We start from the raw sequence: 21374 nt of genomic DNA, 5'->3' as shown, positions 1-21374 counted from the left end.
AACAGGTGAGATAAAAATTTTCTTGGTACGTTTTTGTATTTGGCTAGACAAAAATTGTTTTACATCATTCTATGATGGATATCCTATATTTCTAACAAAAAGTGTTTACCTATAATTGAGCTTTAAAAAATTGTCATAATAGTTGAGTAGTATTCATTCTAAGCTGATACTTGTTACCCACGTAAAACGAAAGAACTCAACAGAATTTATGACATGGAAAGCAAAGGCTGTTGAATTACCTTAATTATTTGATGCTGTCGTTAAGAAAACATAGAGTTGTGTAATGATTTAACATCCTCTTCTCGTTGGACAGCACGTTTCTTCTCCTTCTTGTACATTTCATAATCTTCGTCATCTGTAGGTAATTCGTATCTGCATAAGGGACACGAATTTGTCTGAAATTAATGACAAAAATTGCATGATAGGGTCATTACCAAACTGGAACTGATAGTTAAAGTAGAAGATTGGAAGGTTAAGAATGTGATGTCTACACAAGATTTTTAACTAAGTATTTCAAAAGCATTGAGTGTATGGGATGATGTGTAAGTATACCTTTTCTAGCCAAGGTGTAATGCACTCTTTATGAAAAGAATGTTTGCAGGGCATCTGTTTAATCAGACTTTCTGCATCAAAGGGTTTCAAACAGACAGGGCACTGTTCACTCTCTTCGTCAGATAATCTAACATCCTTTAGTTCAGAAATCGATTCTTTTGAAGCTGGAGGAGGTAATTTTTGACCTTGTCCCAGCTCTTCCCACATTCCAAAATCACGAAGCAATCGCGCCATGTGCAAAAAATGATTTGGCGCTTCTCCATCTTTTAAGGGTGTCCAACCCATTTCATCAAAGTAATCCGACATCTAGCTAAAAAATCACAAATAACGTGTAAATTTAAGTTCTAACATCTGGCCTTTGCTTTACTCACCTTGCGTTATTAAGTTTTCATACAAGCAAATCTTCCTTTTGACGTTTACAGCTACTGTCTAACTCGCTAATGTTTACAATACAACACGATGACATTTCTTATTTTCATCTCATAATGGAGTTCTGAATTCTAGCGCCACCCCTCGGATTTTTAATAAATTAATTTCTAATCATCCCCATATCATCCCTTATTCATGTGCTCATCTCGCTTGAGTTTCCGATCTACCCCACAGATGACAGCATCAGCCCCTTTGTTCAATAAATAAGGCCCTGCTTTCCTTCAACGTTGTTAGTTAATTAAGATCCGAGGGGCGGCGCTAGCATTTGCGACCCCGCAAATTGAAACAGAATTTGTATTCTTGAATTGAAAGTTTAATTTGGAGTTTCTGATAGATATTGCTCTCAGGAGCCCGAATATGTAAATTAAATTTATCGCTTTTCGAAGCGAAAAAATTCAGATATCTCGATTGGTTTCACTCATAGCTTAATTTAATCAACCGATACCTGTTTCAGATTATAATGAGTAATTAATCATAATGATATAATAAATTACTTCTAGTAAAAATAATTTCCAAATACAACAAAGGTATCGATTAGATTGCTTCAAAGTCGATATAGATTAACTTTATTGTAGTAATCCACATTCTCCATAAGATGTCTGAGCATTTTCAAAGCTCGTCAACCATTTCGAACTTAATTACCAGCCAAAGTTTGAACAGATGGATAAAATATGCGAAGTCGTTGACAGCGATCTCGGTCGACGTACAGCGACTTCCTTTTTATTACTAATTCTCTCTCCAAATCATTTTTCGATTGAATAAGAGCAGCCATAGAATCTTCTGCTCGTTTTAACTGACTTAATGTCGACGTGACGCTCTCAGCGATCGATTTCATTTGTTCAATGAGTCTGTAGACAACAGCATCTCACGATAATTTTACTTAAAAAGTTATTTTTCGAATACTGATTCAAAAAAATTTATAAAAACCCACCCAAATTGAGGAACATCGCGACAACTTTCATCCCCGTGACGATGCAATCTGTTGTCTAATCGCGTTTGCGCGCATTTCATGGCACCATCGAGCCTCCTGGAAGCGTTTCGCATTTCGTCTATGAGAGATTCTGTGTCTGCTATTTGTTTCAAGTCCTAGAAACAGAAAAAAACGCCATCATAATTGAAGAATGGTGATTCGAAAGCACGCGATTACGTCCAGGCATTTTGTGCCTTACGTAACTTACGAAAAATGCACAAAAGCTTGGCCTTTAGATTTCGCGATAACCGAGCATATTAGCCAATAATTACCCTACGTAATTCTTCGTCAAGACGTCTCAAAGTTTGTTCGTGAAGTTTAATTTGTTCCATCAACGCAAGATCTGCTTTGTCGGCTTGCTTTCGAAGATCACGTGCAGCTTTTTTGATTATGGAATCCAAGTTCGCGCGCAGTCCATTCGATCTTTCTCTTGCCGTTTCGCCTTCTGCGATCGCTTGTTCCACCGAATGTTGGTAACCCGATGGCGATGATTGACTTGGGAAAAACGTATTTTCATTCTTTTAATTTCTAACATACTATTTGACAATCTCTCTCCCCGGGCTGGTGAAAAAAAAAAAATAAAAATCATCCGCGCATGAGAGCTAATTCTTAACTGTAATTTTTCAAAAATCATTTACTCTGGTGGTAATCTTGCTGCTCCTGATTTCCACAAAATAATTTCCGAATCGCTGTTGAACCCTCTGGAATCAACGTCGATTTCATAAGCCTCTGTCTTTTCAGACCAATCAAATTCCAAGCGTTGTTTAGCAGCTTTTAGTTCTTCAATTTGCATTACTATCTGATCCAACAATCTATTGTACAGGTCTCTTATTTCGTCGCACAACGATAATTCCTGTAACGAGTTGAAAGTTTACGCCGTATACTGATTGAAAAAATTCTACTCATCAAATTAATTGATCGATATGAAACGACAATTTGATCATGAATCGGAGTCATATTTTATCGGTGGATATTTATGCACCTTTGAAATTTCCTCAGTTACTTGATCGCGCACAAGATCGGTATCCATTCTGTAACATCTGATATTCATGATATCCTTGCCGATATTATCGACTAATTGCAAAGCGGACTTTGCACGCATCGTTCTTCTTCTAACTTCTAGCACCGCGTCGATTTCTTCACGGATCTTAGATACGATCCGGTCCAATTTCGATTTCCAACAATAAATTGTACCGGCCCTAGCGCTCAGACGTATGTTATTGTCCAACTGATTTCTGTCAGTAACAGCGTAGGCTCTAAGAGCGCAACGACGAGCATTGTAACCGGTCAATCTACAGCGGGGTAATTATACGAGGATTATTAGATTGGAATCTATTTTTTGTTCTTAGAATACTTATGATCTGTTTTCCTATGATTCTGTATAAACCATGCTTTTCAAAAATCTCACGCGGCTGCTTGGATTCCATCGTTACAGGATTTCGTCAGTTTTTCCACGTGTTCGCGCAATTCGCTTGGACTATAACGCGACAGGGATAAATTCTCGACCGCAGGTCGCGTTTTAGTTAGATCCGCCAATGGCGTCCAATAATCCAAAGGGATGTTTCCCTCAGCAGTCGGAACTGGGAGCGGACCCAACGGGCCCGGTTGCATGTTATCCACGATTTCAAGATTGGTCTTATCCCCGTCAACTTTCCCCTTCAAATTATCCTGACGGTAAATTGATTATTATCGTCTTTTGCCCCGGAAAGTACGAAGCGTTCTTTACTTTGCGATAAATTTAACAGGAAATGAGAATCGACGTACGATTTTAGCCGTTGCAGAACACCGTTTACTTTTTGGGCAACCATTTTTTTTCTCAAAGTCAACAGCATCTCGGTCTGCACCGTCGCCTCCTCGAAATAGTCTCGGAGCTAATTGATTTTCTGTAAATTTTAAATTTTCACCCGAAGTCCGAACTGGTTCGGCGTCCGATAGCTCCTGTAGAGTTTGCGCTCCGGGGCAATTCCCCGGTTCAGGCATTTTTCAAAGCTTGGATTATTTATTTTAAACTGACTATTAGCGCGGAGTGAAAGTTATGAAAAAAAAAACATCCGGGAACACCTATTACTTCTTATTTTACCGCGAATGATCAACTGAACTACGTAGCAACGAAATTATGAAAAAATATAAGTAGATTATAAATATTTTAGATGTTCCCGTAAAAAGGGCTCGGCGATCGACCCGTGTATGTGCATGGGTTAAAAAAAAGACACGCTCATTTGAAACAACTCGAGTGAACTCGAAACCGCTAAATTGAACTAACGATTCGCTGCGAATGGGATGAAAACAGCGTGCTACCAAATTGGCAAGATCATTCCGACGTTGCTCAAGGACTAATAAAATTATTTTCAAGACTATAGAGTCTGATGAGTCGAGTGGATCTATACCATAGATTCGATAGCACTCATGCGAAGGTGAAATAACGTGTACTACGTCGAGTAGAAAAATGGATTTTTCACTGCACGAGATATATAAAACTTAGGTCGAGGTTCCGACCGATAGCAATTCTAGTTCTTTCGATTTTACGGCCGAATTCAAGGATAACGGAACCGCAGGATGGAAAATACAAGGGCACCGCCTGAAAAAATGAAACTAATCCTTTTTTTTCCGAACCCGTGGGGCTCGACTATTGCAGATGAAAAAGTTACACAAAAAACCGAATAAATTCCGCGTTCATAATCATGGGAGAAACTGAAGAATATAAATATGTATGTATGAATGTCCTACGTATTACTTGTCTATATATCTTATTCGTAACTTTTCAAGTAGAAGAAGCTTTGCTATATATCTTGCGGTATAGCTTTACCATGTAACTATCCTATACAAAGTTTTAACCGTGTAAACTCTTCGGAGACGTATTAAAGTACAAGGAAGCGCGGAACTCACCCGGAGAATAACAAATATTTTTCCGAAATAACCGGAACTCGTCGAACGCCTTCGGAAATGGCCATACAAGCCTCTCGCGGTCTTCTTTTTCGTTTATTTAATGACCTATGTGAAATTGATAAATGTATAAGGGTATCATTGTTTTTTTGTTTTTTTTCATAGAGGGTATGTCGGCAAAATCTTACTCGACATTCGGTAGAATGCGTTGCAATTAAGCCAAGGACTGTAAAAAGTTCTTCAAAATTTCTGTCCCCCATAATCGCGAGTATTGGAAAATATTTTTTCTACGATGATGATCTCATCACTTAATTGATATTATAGTACGGACGTAACTGTAACGTACAGCGGCCGACGGTAACACCGAGCTTTTCTATCGCAGTAAATCACACGCAATTTAATTAAACATTACGAAGTAGGTCGGGGTTTTAAAAATACGAAAATTCATATGTGAAATGGTATAAGAAGGACATGATAGCTTAATACTCGAATACCCATGACGGTACCAAAAATCTGAAAAAGAAAGAAAAAAAAAAAACAAAACCAGTTTCTCTGCGGTCCATGATCTGTGCAACGTTCAACATATTATAAAGAAAAAATCAAACCAGTGTATGTTTAGCGACATGAAGTCTGCGGTGAGATTTGTTTCGATCGAATAGATCCATAAAAATTATTATACCCATGATCGCCACGAATTCTTACACCGTTTAATTATTAAAAAAAAAAAGTTTCGTAATCAGGAAGATCTAACGTAACATGTCCTCGTTTCAATTTTTAATATATATAAAAGGAATATGGATTCGTATAACGCACCGTGCAATTTTCTAATGATGTGGTAGGCCGATGTGGTGTATGTAATGAGGGTAGTACTAAATTCCAGATTATTAAGTCCCGGCTAGGTACGAAATAAAATAGAAAAGTTCATGGACGGAAAAAAAAAAATTAAATAAAAATCTAGAAACCGTTCGTAATCCAATCGGCTAACTGAGACTACGTTGTAATTATGGAAATATCAATGAGAATAATTTATTGAATCGATACACCGCGGTTGAGAATATGAAAAATTCATTTACCGATAATGTAATTTGAAGGAATTAACGGAGATTTTTTTTTACTTATCCCCCTTCCACTACTATTCTATTGAACACACGTCGAACTGTCGATAAAATATAATTGAACGATAGGTACGTTAAATTTAAACGATGATTTTAATTACGGGTTTTCGTACGGGTTAAATTCGAGGTTCGGACGAGTTCACGGGAATGTCTTGTAATTTAACGGGACAAAATACGTAAAAGGCATTATAACCCGACCACGCACGTCGTGGTCCCGCCATGAAAGTATCTCGTTTTATGTGGATTTTTTCTTCAGACTCACTCGCATAATATTTTGACAGACTAGATCCGAGTTGTCACCGGTCTATCGTTTTTTTATTTTTTGAATTTTCTTCGGAATTGTAGTTTCTAAAACTGGCTGACTTTTATTCACCGCTGGAAACCGAGGTGTATACTATACGAGGTCGCTCGACCAGTTCGAGTTGAATATATATATTTTATTCCGTCATAAACATAATTATCAATTCCACCTGCGTTATTTATCGTCCCAAAATCTCGTAGAGATACGGAATTTTACACACGAAGCACGTGCAGTTAGCTAACCACGCATTGAAAAAAAAAAAAAAAAACAAGAAGAGGAAACGAAAAAAAACCATTTCTCCACTTCCCGTTGCTTCAAACCATCTACTGCAGAAACGACTCTGATTTGATTTGAATTAATTTCATGGCACCCACCGCTCGAAAAAAAATCTCATCTAATTGCCGACTACCTATTAGCCCTATCAAACTAGTGATATTGTAAAGTAACGGTGATCTGTGTCGATTTCACAGTTTGAATTTCTGTAACGAATAACGAGAAAAGACCATACTCGTCATAAAACGAAGCGACGATGGCTGTAAAATAGGATTTTAATTACTCTTAATTCTTTTCACCCTATAAGAAAACCTGGAACTTTTGGTTTTCTTTCACCCTACTGAATCTTTTTTTTTCCTTGTGAAATGTAACTGAAACTTCGAATCATTCTATCGTGCACGTTATATGCGTTGAAGCTAGCACGTAACGAAGTGTCTGGTAGAAGTATTATCTCTAATTAAGTTCATTATACACATCGTTTTAATTATAATCAAGTTATCGCAGTAGTGGCGAGCTACTGACCACTTTCGTTTCGAACCTTTCTCGCGATAATATTGCGATATTCGGATGCATAGTTCGTCACGTTACACATCGCGTACGTGTCTCACGTGCGTCTACGTAATTTTCGAATAATACCCGGAAGATTTTTATCCGTCAGCGCGGTTCTTTTCCTGCACCTTGCAGGGCGGCCGGCGATCTGATTCAGTTTGATGAACAGGTGAAAAAAAAAAAGAAAAAAAAAAGAGAAAGAAAATAAAAAGGAAGCGAACCACAGCACTCCTGCTTTTACTGCAGACTCGAGGTGAAGAGTTAGTCAGTGAGCAACCAAGTAAGTCAGGTAACTCAAGCAAGGCAGAAAAATACGAACGAGTACGTATAGTGCCCATGGTGCATGCCTCGTACTTCCAGACAACTTGCTCCCAAACCAAACCGCTGCTATACACAAGTACTTATATTTACTCCAGTACATTGCTGGCCGTCAGCTTGGAAGGACTTATATACCTATATAGCTGAGTACGTTCAACTCGTTCTAAGGGACAAATTTTGCCCGGATCAATCGTCAGTTCCGATGTATCCGTAGATCGAGCGCGACGATTATTCGTTTTCCGTGACCGATGTATACGGTTTCGCTCGTAGTAATTCTGTTTAATTTTTGGGGGGATATTTTCTTCTTCGTTTTAGTGACCGCGAAACAGAACGCACGATGTGGTGTAATTTTTCAGCAGTGACAGTGAATTGAAGTACGTTGATTTTCATTAAAAAAGTCCTCGATCGTCGCTCGATTCCACGGAGTATAGCGGTTACGTTCGCCAGTGATTTGGATCGCTTTGCCGTAAAAGAAGGTAAGAAAGTTCGCGTACTTTATTCTATATCTGTATGGTATGTATATATATGTACATATAATATGCATTTTCTGATGCGCATAAATTTGCCATGTTTTATGTATACGGTATAGTACAACATATGCATAATTTATCAGTTTGCTCTCGATTAAATTTACGATTTGGGACGATACGTGCGTCAAAATTATACGAGAGATGGGCAAAAATTTCTCCCACGATTATACAAACATCCATGGATCTAGACTACAAGGTTACGATACGATTCGCGATCGATGGACGACGTTATTTATCGGGGGGGTAAAGACATCGCCATCTTATAACGCACTATCTCCTTCAACCGCGAAATATTAAGTATTCCGCGATATCGACGTCTCGTGTGGAAATTGTGATTTGAATTTATTTTCATAGTTTATCCGTGCGCTCTTTTTTCCTCTCCGCACACACGTAACCGTGCGTATATTATATTATATTATATTGTACTTATAGGTTGGCGGAAGGCCACAAACAAAAGCCCGTATGATCTTTTATTCTTCCTCCTCACCCCAGCCACCAACGGGGGAGTTTCTCTCTCGACACTTTGTTCTGCAAAAGTTCATGTGCCATACCCTCCCTCCACCATTATATCGCACCGACGACGTGAGAATACCTTTAATTATTTTACGAGCATACCGCAGACCGAGGTCTTACAATTGCTAATTGAGTTCGTAGCACACAGTCAAGGTGTCTCGTAATTAATCAACCCAATTTGATTCAGGCTACCCGATAGTTTTATTGATTTGTTATTTTTTATCATCGACGAATTTGCGTTCCAATTATGTTCGTTCCACTAATTGTCGTATCTTTCATTCTCGTTTCATAAGAATCCTGAATTATCGATTTTATTTTCATCTACGTGTGATCATGTACTGTGCATTTTGTATAGGAAATGGGATATAAATGTCTCTTAGAAAGGAAAGAACGGGAAAAAAGTAAGAGAACTGGGGGACGTGTATCCCTCCTCACGTTATTGGTCGTGCCCGGAATTTTATAAAAAGTAGCTTTATATTCGGCGCACGTATGTCGTATACAAGTACTTTGAGGTAAAGTTGGAAAACTTGTCTGAGGTCGAGACTTTGTTGATTCGGCACAGTGGCCAGTAACTATAGCTGTAACGATTTCTGGTCTGATATGTTTGAAATTTTTCATCGATCTTGATTAATTTATGAAAATAATAAGCGTTGATTAATAAAAAAAATAAAACCTAACACAGCTTCGCAACGGTGTCGAAGGTGTGAATGGATTTTTCTAACCGCTGATTAATCCGTGCAACTATAATACCCGCTGGGTTATATTCTACGATGAGGTTTAAGTTCACGCTTTCAATGGCCAACACAATGGGTATCGTCGTTTCGCACCGTAGGCATCCCCCCCCTGCACTGGGTTGAAACAGTTACGAATTATATTATAATGAGAGAGCGGTGGTCATTTCTATGGAAACTTAGACCCGGAGTACAACGCCTACAACTTGATGTTAGAACGATCATTCGTTTCATTTTATTTCATATTTTGTTTCTGAATAAATACGTTCAATGGAAAATATCTGAATCGTTACCGTGCACGTAGAGAAAAAGAAAAGATATCATCATTTCTTATAATTCAATTGCCGTACAAGTGACCGATTTAAATGTGGAATACGTTATTGCGAGGATAGGCGTATAACATTCGAGTTCTCATTTTTATAAGAACAAAGAAAGTTAATTGATGAAAAGATGTACGATGTATGGTAGGTACGTACGTACGTACGACCATAATTGGCGCGAACTCTTTAGGTCTGCGATGCGTCATTAACCGGAGCTTTATTAAGCGGAGTATATTATACGTACGTGTAAAATGTTAGAGAGGTATTGTCTTATCGGGTCGTTTCTCTAGCCGCTAATTACCCAAGCCTATAACGAAAGGCCGGAATAGAAGCTCAAAGGTGCCCAGAAGTTCGCAACTAGAAATTTCATTGCTAGGTAGTCCGACGACCTATCCCCGGGCCTGATCAGCCGGCAACCTTCGTCAGGGCCTGATTGGTGCCCGTTGAAATTCTCCACTCGCTCCGCTTACGACGTACACGAGCTTATCGTGCGGTGCGATCGGTTTGCAGAGTTACGAAAATTGCATCTAATGAAATTGCAGCATTCGGTCGAAATTAATTTATCAAATTACGAAAGTCTGGCAAAGAACAATTCTACGCGGTAATTTGAAACGAGGGACTCGGTTTCGTTCATCCTTGCTGCAAAAAAAAACGCGATCGGATCGGTGAAAGAAAATCTCGCCAATTAGCCGATTAGTTCGCGAACACCCGACATCGATATTTTTCATAAACACGTCTGGTTAGATTGCGTAGAATTTCCAAAAGGGAATAATTCGAGAGAGTATTTTTCTCCTCGTTATTCAACGTAGGAGGTGGAGAAAATCTCCGAGTTGGATTAGAGCGTAGCTGGTGCAGCGTTTGTCTGGATTTTATGCGTCGTTGATTTTAGCGTTAAAAAGGAAACTGAACGTACTTATAAATGTACATAATATACATAGGTGTTCGTAACACCCACGTTGCAGGGTCGTTCTGTAATCTCTTTTTAAAATCAGGCTGAAGATTGCCGTCGCTCACAGTCGCGTATATCTATAACTACAAGCGAGCGCGATCGGTGGTGTGGAGTGTACGTTCGGTACGAGATGAATAAATAAATGAAATCGTTTCAGAGTCGCCTTTCTTCGTATTTATAACGGTCTAATGCATGCAGATTTCCATATATCCAAAGCGGCTTTTGAAAGCTCCGGCCGCGCCGTGAACTGCAGCGTAGAGAAAATTACTAGCGAGTGGCTTTTCCGTAATATTAGCCTTGAACTTGATCCGCTCGTTGTACATGAGTCGCCCTTGGAACCGGCTCTGTATTTTTCAACTTTGACATCCGTGATGCTATTATACGTCCATTAAATGGGAAAAGAAATAATATCCGCCGAGGGCGAGGAAGGGATAAAAACCCGCGCGGGGTTTTTGTACCGTGTAAACTGGGGCTTTAGATAGGAAACAATAAACAGCTCGATGCCCCTGCACTCTGTAGTGGTGCACAGTAGACTGCATTCTTCCTATATAACTTTAACTCCCCACACCTCGCGCCAGAAACTCCTTTTATCTTTTCCACAGCATAAATACACACGTACGCGAAACAGGTACATCCAACTTCCCACATCTATGTACTGCACTCTTCCGTTTTCACGTACGTATGTATGTATAGCAGAGCTATAACCTACGCGTACTTTATCCAAACTACATATAAGTTTATCTATGTCCGCGGCGAGATACTTAAAGAAAGAATAAATTCGATGCCGATAAAAAAAAGTCTTCCCTCGGAAGCGCATTTTCCCTCTTATTTTATTTTATTTGTTTTTTTTTTTTTCACCGCACGTAATTCGACTCGCGGTTTACGAAGTCTCTGATTTTTGAGACGCGCCGCGTTGATGAAATTCGTGCGATCGTTCTTCCACTTTTGCGTTTTATTCGTCTCGTTTTTTTTCCCTAGGATTGATTAATCCCGGTTTTTAAACTTACGCAGTTCGATATTACTCGGCGATTCACACCGCGTCAGGATCCGCTAACGAGGATTGACGATCGGCCCTCTGGAGAAGGCGCAATTTATTCTTGCGGTACGCGTTTAATGTACATAAGCGTCGACGTATACGGAATATGATGATCGGATAGTTTGAGCTGAAAAAAAATGGTGACAAAAAAAGCAGTAACGACTGGACGTCGTACCCACCCAGTCGCGTTTATATATATATACATATATATTTGTTCGGTATCGCGACAAATAGGGCGGAATAATCGTCGTTCTAGATAATATAGTATATTGTGGTACAGATCGCGTATAATCCGAGTAGGTAATGCCGGATCGGACTAATCTGATCCCGATGTTAAGCGAAATGAAACCATCGAGTATTTGAGCGATACCGATTTTTGGGATGCGCGTATAAAGTCTTTTAGAGGAACAACGATGTAACCCGAGCGGCGCTCTTCCCCTCCGCTGAAATATATAAGGTGTTTATATATATATATATATATATCTATCCCTGAATCACTGAAAACGACGCATGCTGCAAGAGGAAATGAAACACTCTAGCGCTGCCGCGGCGGGCGCGAGCCCCAGTTGCAGCGGAGCGAAATAAAAGGATCGAGAATTTGCGGAGTCTAGTCGTGTCCTTGATGGGTGCAGAAACACCGGATGGTGGGAATGGGAGGAGACGATCTACTTGACAGCTTTCTATTGCACACTGTAAATTCTGTGCGCTTAACGAAAATATATTTAGCTGGAATCACGTCTGGCCGGTTCGATCGAACGAAAATATATGTAACCCCCCCCCCGCCGTAGGTGTACATCTACGTGCCTCCTGAAATATTCAACGGTCCGAAAAGAAAATTATTTCGCGGGACGCGACGACGTTCAGAAATCAAAATACGACGTTACTCGATTCGAAAAAATTCGGCGCAAGCCGGTCAGTCGAAAGGAATAGCCGGTCGAAATACCGACCGCTGATCGGAGGGCAAATTATGATTCTCTCGATCCACGTGTAACGAGAAATTCATCCCCAACTACTACCGATACGATTAAGCGATTAAAACATTCCGAGCGTCACGTAAGCGCGCTGAGGAGATTGCATGAAAATTAATGTGTTATGCAGATATTTTCCGCATCCTGTTGTGAAAAAGAAATTCTCTTTCACTTGTACACGTTGCACACGAACCTAGAGCTTATACGCTTTTATCAAACGATTTGCACGATCTTCGTACCACGTACGGTGAATAATTTGTCGACAAAATATATAATTTTCCTTGTGTATATTCAATGTTGTAGGGTATACAAGGGTAAAGTGATAAGTTAGGAGTTTAGAACGTGCGACATTAGGTATTCAATTGCTCTTGGGATACGTGACATCAAAGGCCAAGGTCGGACCGGTATTCCATTAAGTTGGCTGTTGGCACCGCCACACCCCGTGGATACCCTCGGAGTTCCTCAATGAATCCCGCACATGGCTGAAAACGGAACGTGTACCAAGGTCAACGTTATTGGGTTCGGACTTACAAGCCAGGAATCCGGAGCCACCCTTACATTTCTACTCGATACTCTTGGAAATTGGTATCTCGTAGAAATGGAGGAAAAAAAAAAACGAATTTCAAAAAATCGAACGAAAGACAGATGGAGAGAGGTGATTTATCACCGGTCAGTTATTGTCCGAAGAACTAAACCCGCGAGCGTCACCTGCGCCCGCTCGTCCGTATCACATGCACGTGTAACCTTCGCTTCGTACTAGCTTTATAAACCACGTGTGCAATTCTGGATGTACGAGGTTATCCTCGAACAAGAGATAGGATATTGCATTCGTTCGTTCTCCCTTCGACTTTGATACTTTGAAATTTTTCATCTTTGACTCGTCCGACCTTGGCGAACCGATTGTAACGGATCGCGAGCGGGGGCGGCGGTTCGCAGCTGTAAAAATCCGAGAGGGATAAAAAAAAACTCTCGGAGAGCGCACGTAAGGTTGATTTTTACGAGAGTTTACCCACGCCGTGGTTTTACTTGTGACGCATCGCCGTTAAATTTGATCACCCCGTTGCACCTCGGAGCGACGAGAGTTTGTCAAAGATTACGGAAAGAGTATACACACACCTTATGGATCTACTAAAAAATTCATCGCCCCTGCGTCGCCGCTTGACCGCCACTTTGAAAACTTTTTCAAAGGTCATACCGATCGACGGAGGCTGTACAACTTCCAGGAATAAGATCTCTCGCGGTTCACTCGGAGGCGATCAGAGAATTGCATAATCGTCGGAATTCGGAGAAAGAAATTCAATCGGAGATAAATGGATTGTCAAATTACACCCGGACTGCTCTCGGTTGCACGGCGTAGACAATGAACGTACAACTTCTTACGAAACGCACAACTACTCGAAGATGTGTGCGAAATATTCAAGTTACACGTACGACGTCGGGGCTTGACCCATCTTCCCGAGTGCAAGAAACCTGTCCCGATGCGCCGCACCACGTATTACCGTCCTTTACACGCCAAGGACTGCGTACTCTGCTTACGCTGGATAATCGCGAGGTTTCTGACCTCGCCGCCGTCTTCTCATCTTCTTCCTCTTTTTTTTTTTTCTTTTTTTTCTGTGTGTTCCTTATTTTCATCTTTCTCTTTTCTTACTACGGTACCAACTGGTTTCCAGATGTCGCGTGCTCTCCTCGCTTACTTACGTAGACACCGTACAGTTTACGATACCTACCGGTCTTTTACCGCTTCGAGTTACGTCCGAGTGATATTATACATTTTTTACGACGAACAGCCGAAAATCCAGCAAGGGAATTGAAGTAATCGGCTAATCTTCTGTCCCACCGACCTGGTTAGAGGCGGAATTAGGTGTAGGGGTATACGTTACACCCGTATAATGTGGAGGGAAGGAAACTTTGACGCAGAGGAACGTAGCTCGTTGAGTCTAGACTGCAAGCAGTCTGGCGAAAGCGACATGGAAATGACGAGAGGAGTCTTGAACATCAACGCCTTGATCTTCATCCCCCGTATAATACCGGGTCTCCAGACAACCCCAGACATATCGTCGCCTCGAGATCTTCTCCGACCCCGACGCGTACCTTCGATTTCATTTCGTTTCATTTCATTTCAAACTGCTTCCGCATTTTTCCTCCTCCGAGCGTAGACCAAATTTTGAGAGAGAAATTTTCCACATCCGCAAATGGAGGAGACGAGCAGAGTGATTTGATTTGACGAATTTCGATGGAGTGAATCTCTCATTTTATTATCATCCCCGGATTTTTATTCAAATATTTTCAAATCGGAAGGGACTTCGTAAAATCGTTATTCAGGCGCCCGAATTAGCAACGCCTTGGGTGTAAAAGGATGAGGTTGGTCGTTCGTTGATCTTTTTTTTTTACTCTCCTTTTTTTTCACATCGAACTTGACAATTGTTATTCAGTCGATAATTCGAACCGTGTATCGAAAACGATCTACGTGCGGCGATAAAAATTTTCAATCGAACAGAAAGCAGTTTTAATCATCCGTTAACGGCGAATATAATGACGTGACATAACGTAATTGATACCATTGCTAAATTTACCTTTCGAACAACACATCTTTCTATCGAGTTATTAAATCAACGACCAACGTGTCGCCACGCCGGAATACCAAACGAAATAAGCAACGATCTAAAAATAATCTTTACTAAACGGTGATCGTTCCCCCAAATGATTTATTGTTGATTAAAAAGTTGCGAGAAATAACGTTATTCAATTTGGAAAAAAAGCGAAGCGAAATTGAGGATTGTGAAATAAATTTTTTCACGTCTCGAAATTTGACGAGAGGTGCGAAGGACGTTAATTGACGTTAGAACATAAATTTTACTGTAATTGTTGTATACATTGCGCAAAATAATCCTAGACGATCAAATCGCTTAGCTATTGTAACAGCGGCATGTGACAGATTTAGGCCGCTGATAAGTACACAGGTAGGTAAGTAGGTACGAAACGTCGGAGTATAAGCTTGTTGTAATGTTACCGGAACACCTGCCTCGCGTCGGGTTAGGTCAGGTGCGCATAAACCGTAAGAGAAGTATAGTTACGGTAATTCGGCCTGCGTCCGCGCGTACGAGAGAGAAATTTTCGAAAAATCCGCAAAGGTGGACGATAAGTGGAACTTACAAGCTGGTCGCGGTGCCAAAATTACAATAGCCCGTATGAATACATCTTACTTTCCTAGCCTTTGGCTCTCTCCTCACGCACAGCAAAAAAAAGGAGTACGAAAAAAGGGGGGAAAAATGCATCGTACGAATCCATTGTCCGTGGTTTCGACCGTTTCGAAATCTGGACTCAAACTTCTCGATACACGTGATAACTGAATTGAATATCATAATAAATATGTGGCGCAGCGTAAATTTATGTAATTTTATTCAAACGCCGAGTTGCCACAATTTTCTCTTCGGTTCCGAAATGACGTAGTACAGGAAACTAATGGAGGGCTGATAATGAACATTGATGCAATAATCTCAGCCAATCCCAAAGATCGGCGTGCCGATAGTGGATTGCACGTACCTGCGTTAATTAATTTCTTGAAATAGATGTGAGATTTAATTGACCGAGTTATGAATTAATTTTGTGAAAACTTACGCTTTTTCGTTGTTTATCCCGCGGATTTTTTTGTCAGAAATCTATCTAGTATCTGGCGATCGCATCGCTCGCGTTTTTTTCTTGCACGGTACACGTAAGTAGATAGAGTCGGCGTCGTAGAATCGTTTCGGAAAAATATAATGTAATTGATGTTAAAAAATACAATTCCTTCGGATGGCTCAATTCATTTTTATTTTATTCGAAACGTTGCGCGGATAAAATCTCGGTACGTCCGAATCGCGATTACAGTCACCGTCATGGCGGAAATTATTCTAACGAAATCACGTCTTGTTGCATTCATTCAAATTTTTTTATAATTACTGACCAGCTGCTGCTATCAAGAATCAAAATCATGAATGAATATGATATTTTGCACCGGTCGTTAAAATGAAAGTCTAACATTACGTATTGAGAACGGAAATCTCCGAGCAATTAATATCGCACTCATTAAGTCATAACATCTGATTAGATTCGTCGAATAGAAGTATCGTCGTTACATAAATTGACAATTGATAATTAACATATCGGTTGGTCATCGTTCGATTGTCGGGAGAAAACATCATGTTGAATGAATAAAATGGTCTAAAAAAAAATAAAATAGTTAAACGATTCAATCGGTCTCGCTTCTGCAGGCACCGCATCATATTATCGACAACTTGAATGGTTCATAATATTCTCATTAAAATTTGATTAGATTAATTATTCAATCGTATCGACGTCAAATTATAATAGGTGGCAATCCGACATTATACGTGTGTAGTATATCAGCACCACGTTCGTACGTATTAAACGGTCTACGATGTGATTTTTTTTTTTTATATTTTATATTTTTTTTCATTTTTTTAGTACAAACCGAGTTCTGCGTGCGTGTCAAAGTACAATTTTCCTTTCGCTTGGCATAACTTGAGCGTGTCTATAAGTATAACGTGATCGAGGAAAGAGACTTCTTCCAATTGGGTGTATTTATTGAATTCGAAACGGCGTGGCGGCGGCACAGGGTAATTACAGTTAAAGAGTTCAATCGCGAAACGGAGAAAGCAGAGGCTGCATAGAAATAATTACAATTCTTGTATCCCCGAGTTCATCGACGTACCAAAATTTAGCCGTCTTTCGATACCCACCGAATTCAACCTGAGAATAGAGGTATACGTGGATTTATATGTGGGTCAGATTTTACCGTGCATCCAGTGAACGTGTGAGTCGAGATATGGGATCTGATGTATATCCACTGGAAAATTATACGTCTAATAAATATAAAAGCAGCCTGTGTTTATAATATCCCGTAAAAATATTTCTTCATTCATTGAGTAAGTATTATACCGTTACTCCAAAATTGGGCATACTAATTGGGAGATTTTACCTTTTTTTTTTTTTTCCTCCAATCCGTTTACACTTTTTTTCAATGCCTTCGTACGTATGAGTATCGTATTATAAATAGTATAGGTGAAAACTCGAACGAACTTGTGGATATGTAGATTTGGTGAAATTTCCTGCAAAATAGTATAACCGGCGCAATCAATATATTCAGGGAAGTTTGCGTGCCCTGCAGTTCAATCGAGCGAAACTCTACGCTTGTAATTCATGCTGCAGTAAAATTCTTACACATTTACCCACCTATAAATCACACGCGTGTACGTAAGTTTCATGCCGACACACGAATCATTTATTTATCATTCATTTTTCACCAGGTTCTAGAGAATAGAATTCACGTGATTGTAATCACAATCTGGAGAATGGCACAGACAACTGCAGGCGCGCCCCGGCAAATACAAAAAGCCTTGCCAAAATGCAAATCGGAGAGAATTTTCCACTTTCCCCATCGAGTGTTTTTTACTCTTTGTTTTTTTTTTTTGTTCTTCTTTATCGCTGTAGATTCGGTGAGATCGCGGATTTCCAATTTATAAATTACGTACGATCAACCGCTGCAGTTCATACTGTAGACCGTATATATATATATATATATATATATATATATATATATATATATATTTCCTCGATCTGGGGAATCGGTATAAAAAATTTGTGGACGGAAAATATGAATCCCGCGTAATACGGAGCGTTCTCACGATCGTAATATGTAACGTCACCGGTAGTAAAATAAGCGAGGACAATTTCAGAAAGTTATAATTTCTTGTTCCCTAAAATCCATGGAGATCATTATTACAAAGTTTATGCAAATTCACCCCATTATTTTATCCGGACACCTAGAGCAGCGGGAACTGCTTTTTGCTTCCGATCGATAGCCCGCGCTACGTTTCAGATGTTTTTTTTTTCCCCCTCGTTTTATTCCCGTAATTTACACCTGCGCGAATCGTCGCGCCGAGTCATTTGCCGAGAGAAGGTGATACGAGGAGAGGGGAAATACCGAATATCGTTTAGGAGAGAAACCGTTTCGTATTAAGAACGAAAGCGAATCTAAACTCGGTAGCTCGTCTCGATTGACCGATCCTCATCTATTGGTATCGTGTAAATCGTTGATTCGTTTCGAGATTGATCGCTGTCTTGCGTCAATCTCTCGTATTACATTTCGATCTTCTTCCGGTGTCCTTGCCGTTCGTTGAACCGGTTGTTTTGAAATCTTTTCTCAAATTTTGCCGTGCCTACACCCAATTAGTTTTATCGCCTCTGAAGTATTCTTTGCCGTACTGACCTCAGGCTCGTTATTGTCATGAATTTCTTCTTTTTTTTGTTCCCCTCAACTTGATCCTCTGCAGGGTATCCACTCGTCGGTGCATCGTTGCTGAGAATTATCGTCGTCAAGAGATCTGACGAGTGGGTAAAGTATACGTTGAAAGATGGCACGGTGCCAACGATCTTCGTCGTTAGTAAGAGTTCGCAATCAACGTAATTAATAAATCAACAACATCTGCATCGGTGGTTTACAGGGAGGTCGGTATAGTTCGGTTATTGTATAAGGTGATAATACTTTGAGAACGGAACCTCGGACGACTGTACTTTCCCTTCGAAATTTCCCCTATTTTATTCTTTTATAATTCACACATTGATCTTCAGCCGTTCGTGAATCAAAAGTGCCAAAAATCGATCCTCGTACGTCATAAAGATACGGAACGCTTGCCACGAAGAATAAGTTCTTCGTTTGAACGGCGCAGCTATTAGAAAAAAAAAAGGAAAAAAAGAAATAGAATCGTAAAAGAAATACGTATTCAATCGTTGATACATAGGTCATGTAAATAATATATATCTCATGCAGATTTAATTCCCCAATGATAGCAGTCGTAAAAGTATAAACTCCGAAGAAAAATAGTTACGACCCACGTCGAGTGGTTTTAACAGAGGCAAGTGCAAATGGGTAGAAACTATGAATAAAAAATAAAAGTGGATGGAAATTAATCTTGACTCCGTCGTGGCTGAATTTTGTTTGTTTTTTTTTTCTCTTTCTTTCTTTCTTTCTTTCTTTCTTCAATAATTTTTTTTACACTCTCTATACGGTAAAAGTTTTACAATGGATCGTAATACTTTAACAAAACTGAGGAAAGTGAAGCAACGATCGCCGATGACTTCTGAAAATACGAAGTTGAAATCCCCCGGAATTGATGACTTTGATACGGAATGCTCAATTTCAGTTTTCACTTGGTCCCTGTAATTCATATCCGTATAAAATACATGCAGCGAATCATTTAAAATTGTTAGAAAATTTGCCTCGGTTCTCTAATTCGGTTTCCGCCAGAAAATATACTATAAACGTACGTATTTATCTGTGTACCTCGTATACGGGGACTGCGGGTACTTCGTGTCGTTAATTATTGATTTCATGGTAATTTCATAGATCGAAAGTTTTTTAAAACTTTCATATTATTTAATATCCATGTACGCCAGCTTCGTCTCAGTCACGCAAATATTATCGGGAGAAATGTCTCAGCGGGCGGTTGAGGTAGTATAACGTAAGATGGTGAGGAATAAAAAAACGAACGGAACACAAAGAACCAACAATATTCATTCAAGTCTCAATAAAAATCCGGAGGCTCATTTTTCACTGATAATTTTTTAAAGCCTCGGTTGTTGCGGGGCCATTTAACAAAAGTGGCGATCACTCTTATGGTATATCGGCAAGGAAAACATCGATTTGCGAATCTCGGTGTGATACCTATTTTTATTTTCAGAAGGATGGATGACGAAGGTGTTAATGGTCTTCGGGTTGGACTTGGTTGTCTTTTTCAATCAACGTCCCCCGACGATTATGATCACTAGGGTGGGTTGAAGAAATTTTTTTTTTTTTATTCTCTTAGCATGGAGGCAGAATTTGTACCTGATGAAGAAAAAAATGTTTCCCACCTGATGATTACTCAATCAATTGCATGAGTAGATGATTTTGGCTTTCAGATTTGGATTCCTGAGCTGATTATACGTGAAATTACTCTTGAAGAAGCAAAAAAGAATTCACTTTTTGAGCAAAAAATGAATCATTGTTTTAATTCGGTTTAATATCATTTTCTTATGTATTTTGACATCAGGAATCCGAATCTGAAAGAAAAATTGATCTATCTTTAAAATTGACCGAGTTATCGCCAATTTTCAGCTTTTTGGGGTCAAAAATAAAAAATTAATTTTTTAGTCTATCTTAAAGTAATTTGAGCTGAGGAATCCGAATCCGAAAGGAAAATTGATCTATCTGCAAAAATGACCGAGTTATCTCAATTTTTTCGCATTTTTTGGCATAAATTTGAGGATATCTCGAAGGGAAAAAATCGTAGCTCAATTTGGACAACGGATTCGTGTTCCTGGGGTCAAAATACATAAGAAAAGTGCCATACGATCAATTTTGAAAAATAAAAATTTTTGGCCAAAATTTGAGATTTTTCCAAGGGGTACCCCTTACGATTTTTTCAAATTTTGACCAAAAATTTTTATTTTTCAAAATTGATCGTATGGCACTTTTCTCATGTATTTTGACCTCAGGAACACGAATCCGTTGTCCAAATTGAGCTACGATTTTTTCCCTTCGAGATATCAGCAAATTTGTACCAAAAAATGCGGAAAAATGAGGATAACTCGGTCATTTTTGCAGATAGATCAATTTTTCTACCGGATTCGGATTCTTGAGCTCAAATTACATTGATATAGACTGAAAAATCAATTTTTTATTTTTGACCTGAAAAAGCTGGAAATTAGCGATAACTCGGTGAATTTTAGAGATAGATCAATTTTTCTTGCAGATTCGGATTTCGGAGGTCAAAATACGTCAGAAAAGCATATTAAACCGAATTAAAAAAATGATTTATATTTTGCTCAAAAATCGATCGAGTAATCATCGATTATTCGCTGTTAAGAGCAGAAAAATTAAGACATATCGTTTGGTTT

General features: G+C 39.4%; 3 protein-coding genes across 5 annotated transcripts in view; 1 reads left to right on the top strand and 2 right to left on the bottom strand.

Moving 5' to 3' along the window:
* Window positions 1-17: 17 nt before the first annotated feature.
* Window positions 18-1074, bottom strand: LOC105687767 (E3 ubiquitin-protein ligase RNF181-like). Of its 2 annotated transcripts, none has more exons than XM_020853541.2 (3): window positions 924-1074; window positions 553-862; window positions 18-395 (listed from the first exon to the last, which is right to left on the bottom strand). In XM_020853541.2, exons 2-3 carry the CDS (start codon window positions 856-858, stop codon window positions 261-263), a joined length of 441 nt encoding a protein of 146 aa, XP_020709200.2. In that variant the 5' UTR covers window positions 859-862; window positions 924-1074; the 3' UTR covers window positions 18-260. The 2 variants fall into 2 exon arrangements, with proteins under 2 accessions (XP_020709200.2, XP_012259068.2); XM_012403645.3 differs by having other exon boundaries at window positions 553-858; window positions 924-1048.
* On the bottom strand, window positions 924-6616 carry LOC105687504 (tektin-4-like). Its single transcript, XM_048657476.1, has 6 exons — window positions 3360-6616; window positions 2934-3243; window positions 2590-2813; window positions 2224-2446; window positions 1913-2067; window positions 924-1829 (listed from the first exon to the last, which is right to left on the bottom strand). The coding sequence occupies exons 1-6, from the start codon at window positions 3560-3562 to the stop codon at window positions 1616-1618; spliced, it is 1329 nt and encodes a 442-aa protein (XP_048513433.1). The 5' UTR covers window positions 3563-6616; the 3' UTR covers window positions 924-1615.
* A 1230-nt stretch (window positions 6617-7846) lies between these two features.
* Window positions 7847-21374, top strand: part of LOC105687894 (cadherin-89D) — a 33487-nt gene continuing 19959 nt past the window's right edge. Inside the window, exon 1 of one of the 2 annotated variants that reach the window (XM_048657520.1) lies at window positions 7847-7866. The gene's annotated coding sequence lies outside the window, so the exon portion shown is untranslated. Of the gene's footprint in view, window positions 7867-17341; window positions 17363-21374 lie in introns of those variants that run through there. The other variant, XM_048657521.1, reaches the window with a different exon arrangement.

The sequence above is a fragment of the Athalia rosae genome, chromosome 6 (assembly GCF_917208135.1).
Source record: "Athalia rosae chromosome 6, iyAthRosa1.1, whole genome shotgun sequence".
NCBI lineage: Eukaryota > Metazoa > Arthropoda > Insecta > Hymenoptera > Athaliidae > Athalia > Athalia rosae.
Note: the sequence above shows the minus strand (reverse complement) of the source record. Positions and strands in the feature narration are given on the sequence as shown.

Bases quoted from the DNA above. Each gene is read 5' to 3' on its own strand.
- LOC105687767 (XM_020853541.2), bottom strand. From the start codon at position 858: ATGTCGGATTACTTTGATGAAATGGGTTGGACACCCTTAAAAGATGGA. The intron at 396-552 runs GTATACTTACAC...CATTAATTTCAG, and splicing joins TTACACCTTGGCTAGAAAAG to ACAAATTCGTGTCCCTTATG.
- LOC105687504 (XM_048657476.1), bottom strand. From the start codon at position 3,562: ATGCAACCGGGCCCGTTGGGTCCGCTCCCAGTTCCGACTGCTGAGGGA. The intron at 2,447-2,589 runs GTAAATGATTTT...GTTTTTCCCAAG, and splicing joins GCAGCAAGATTACCACCAGA to TCAATCATCGCCATCGGGTT. The intron at 1,830-1,912 runs GTGGGTTTTTAT...TGTTGTCTACAG, and splicing joins CGCGATGTTCCTCAATTTGG to ACTCATTGAACAAATGAAAT.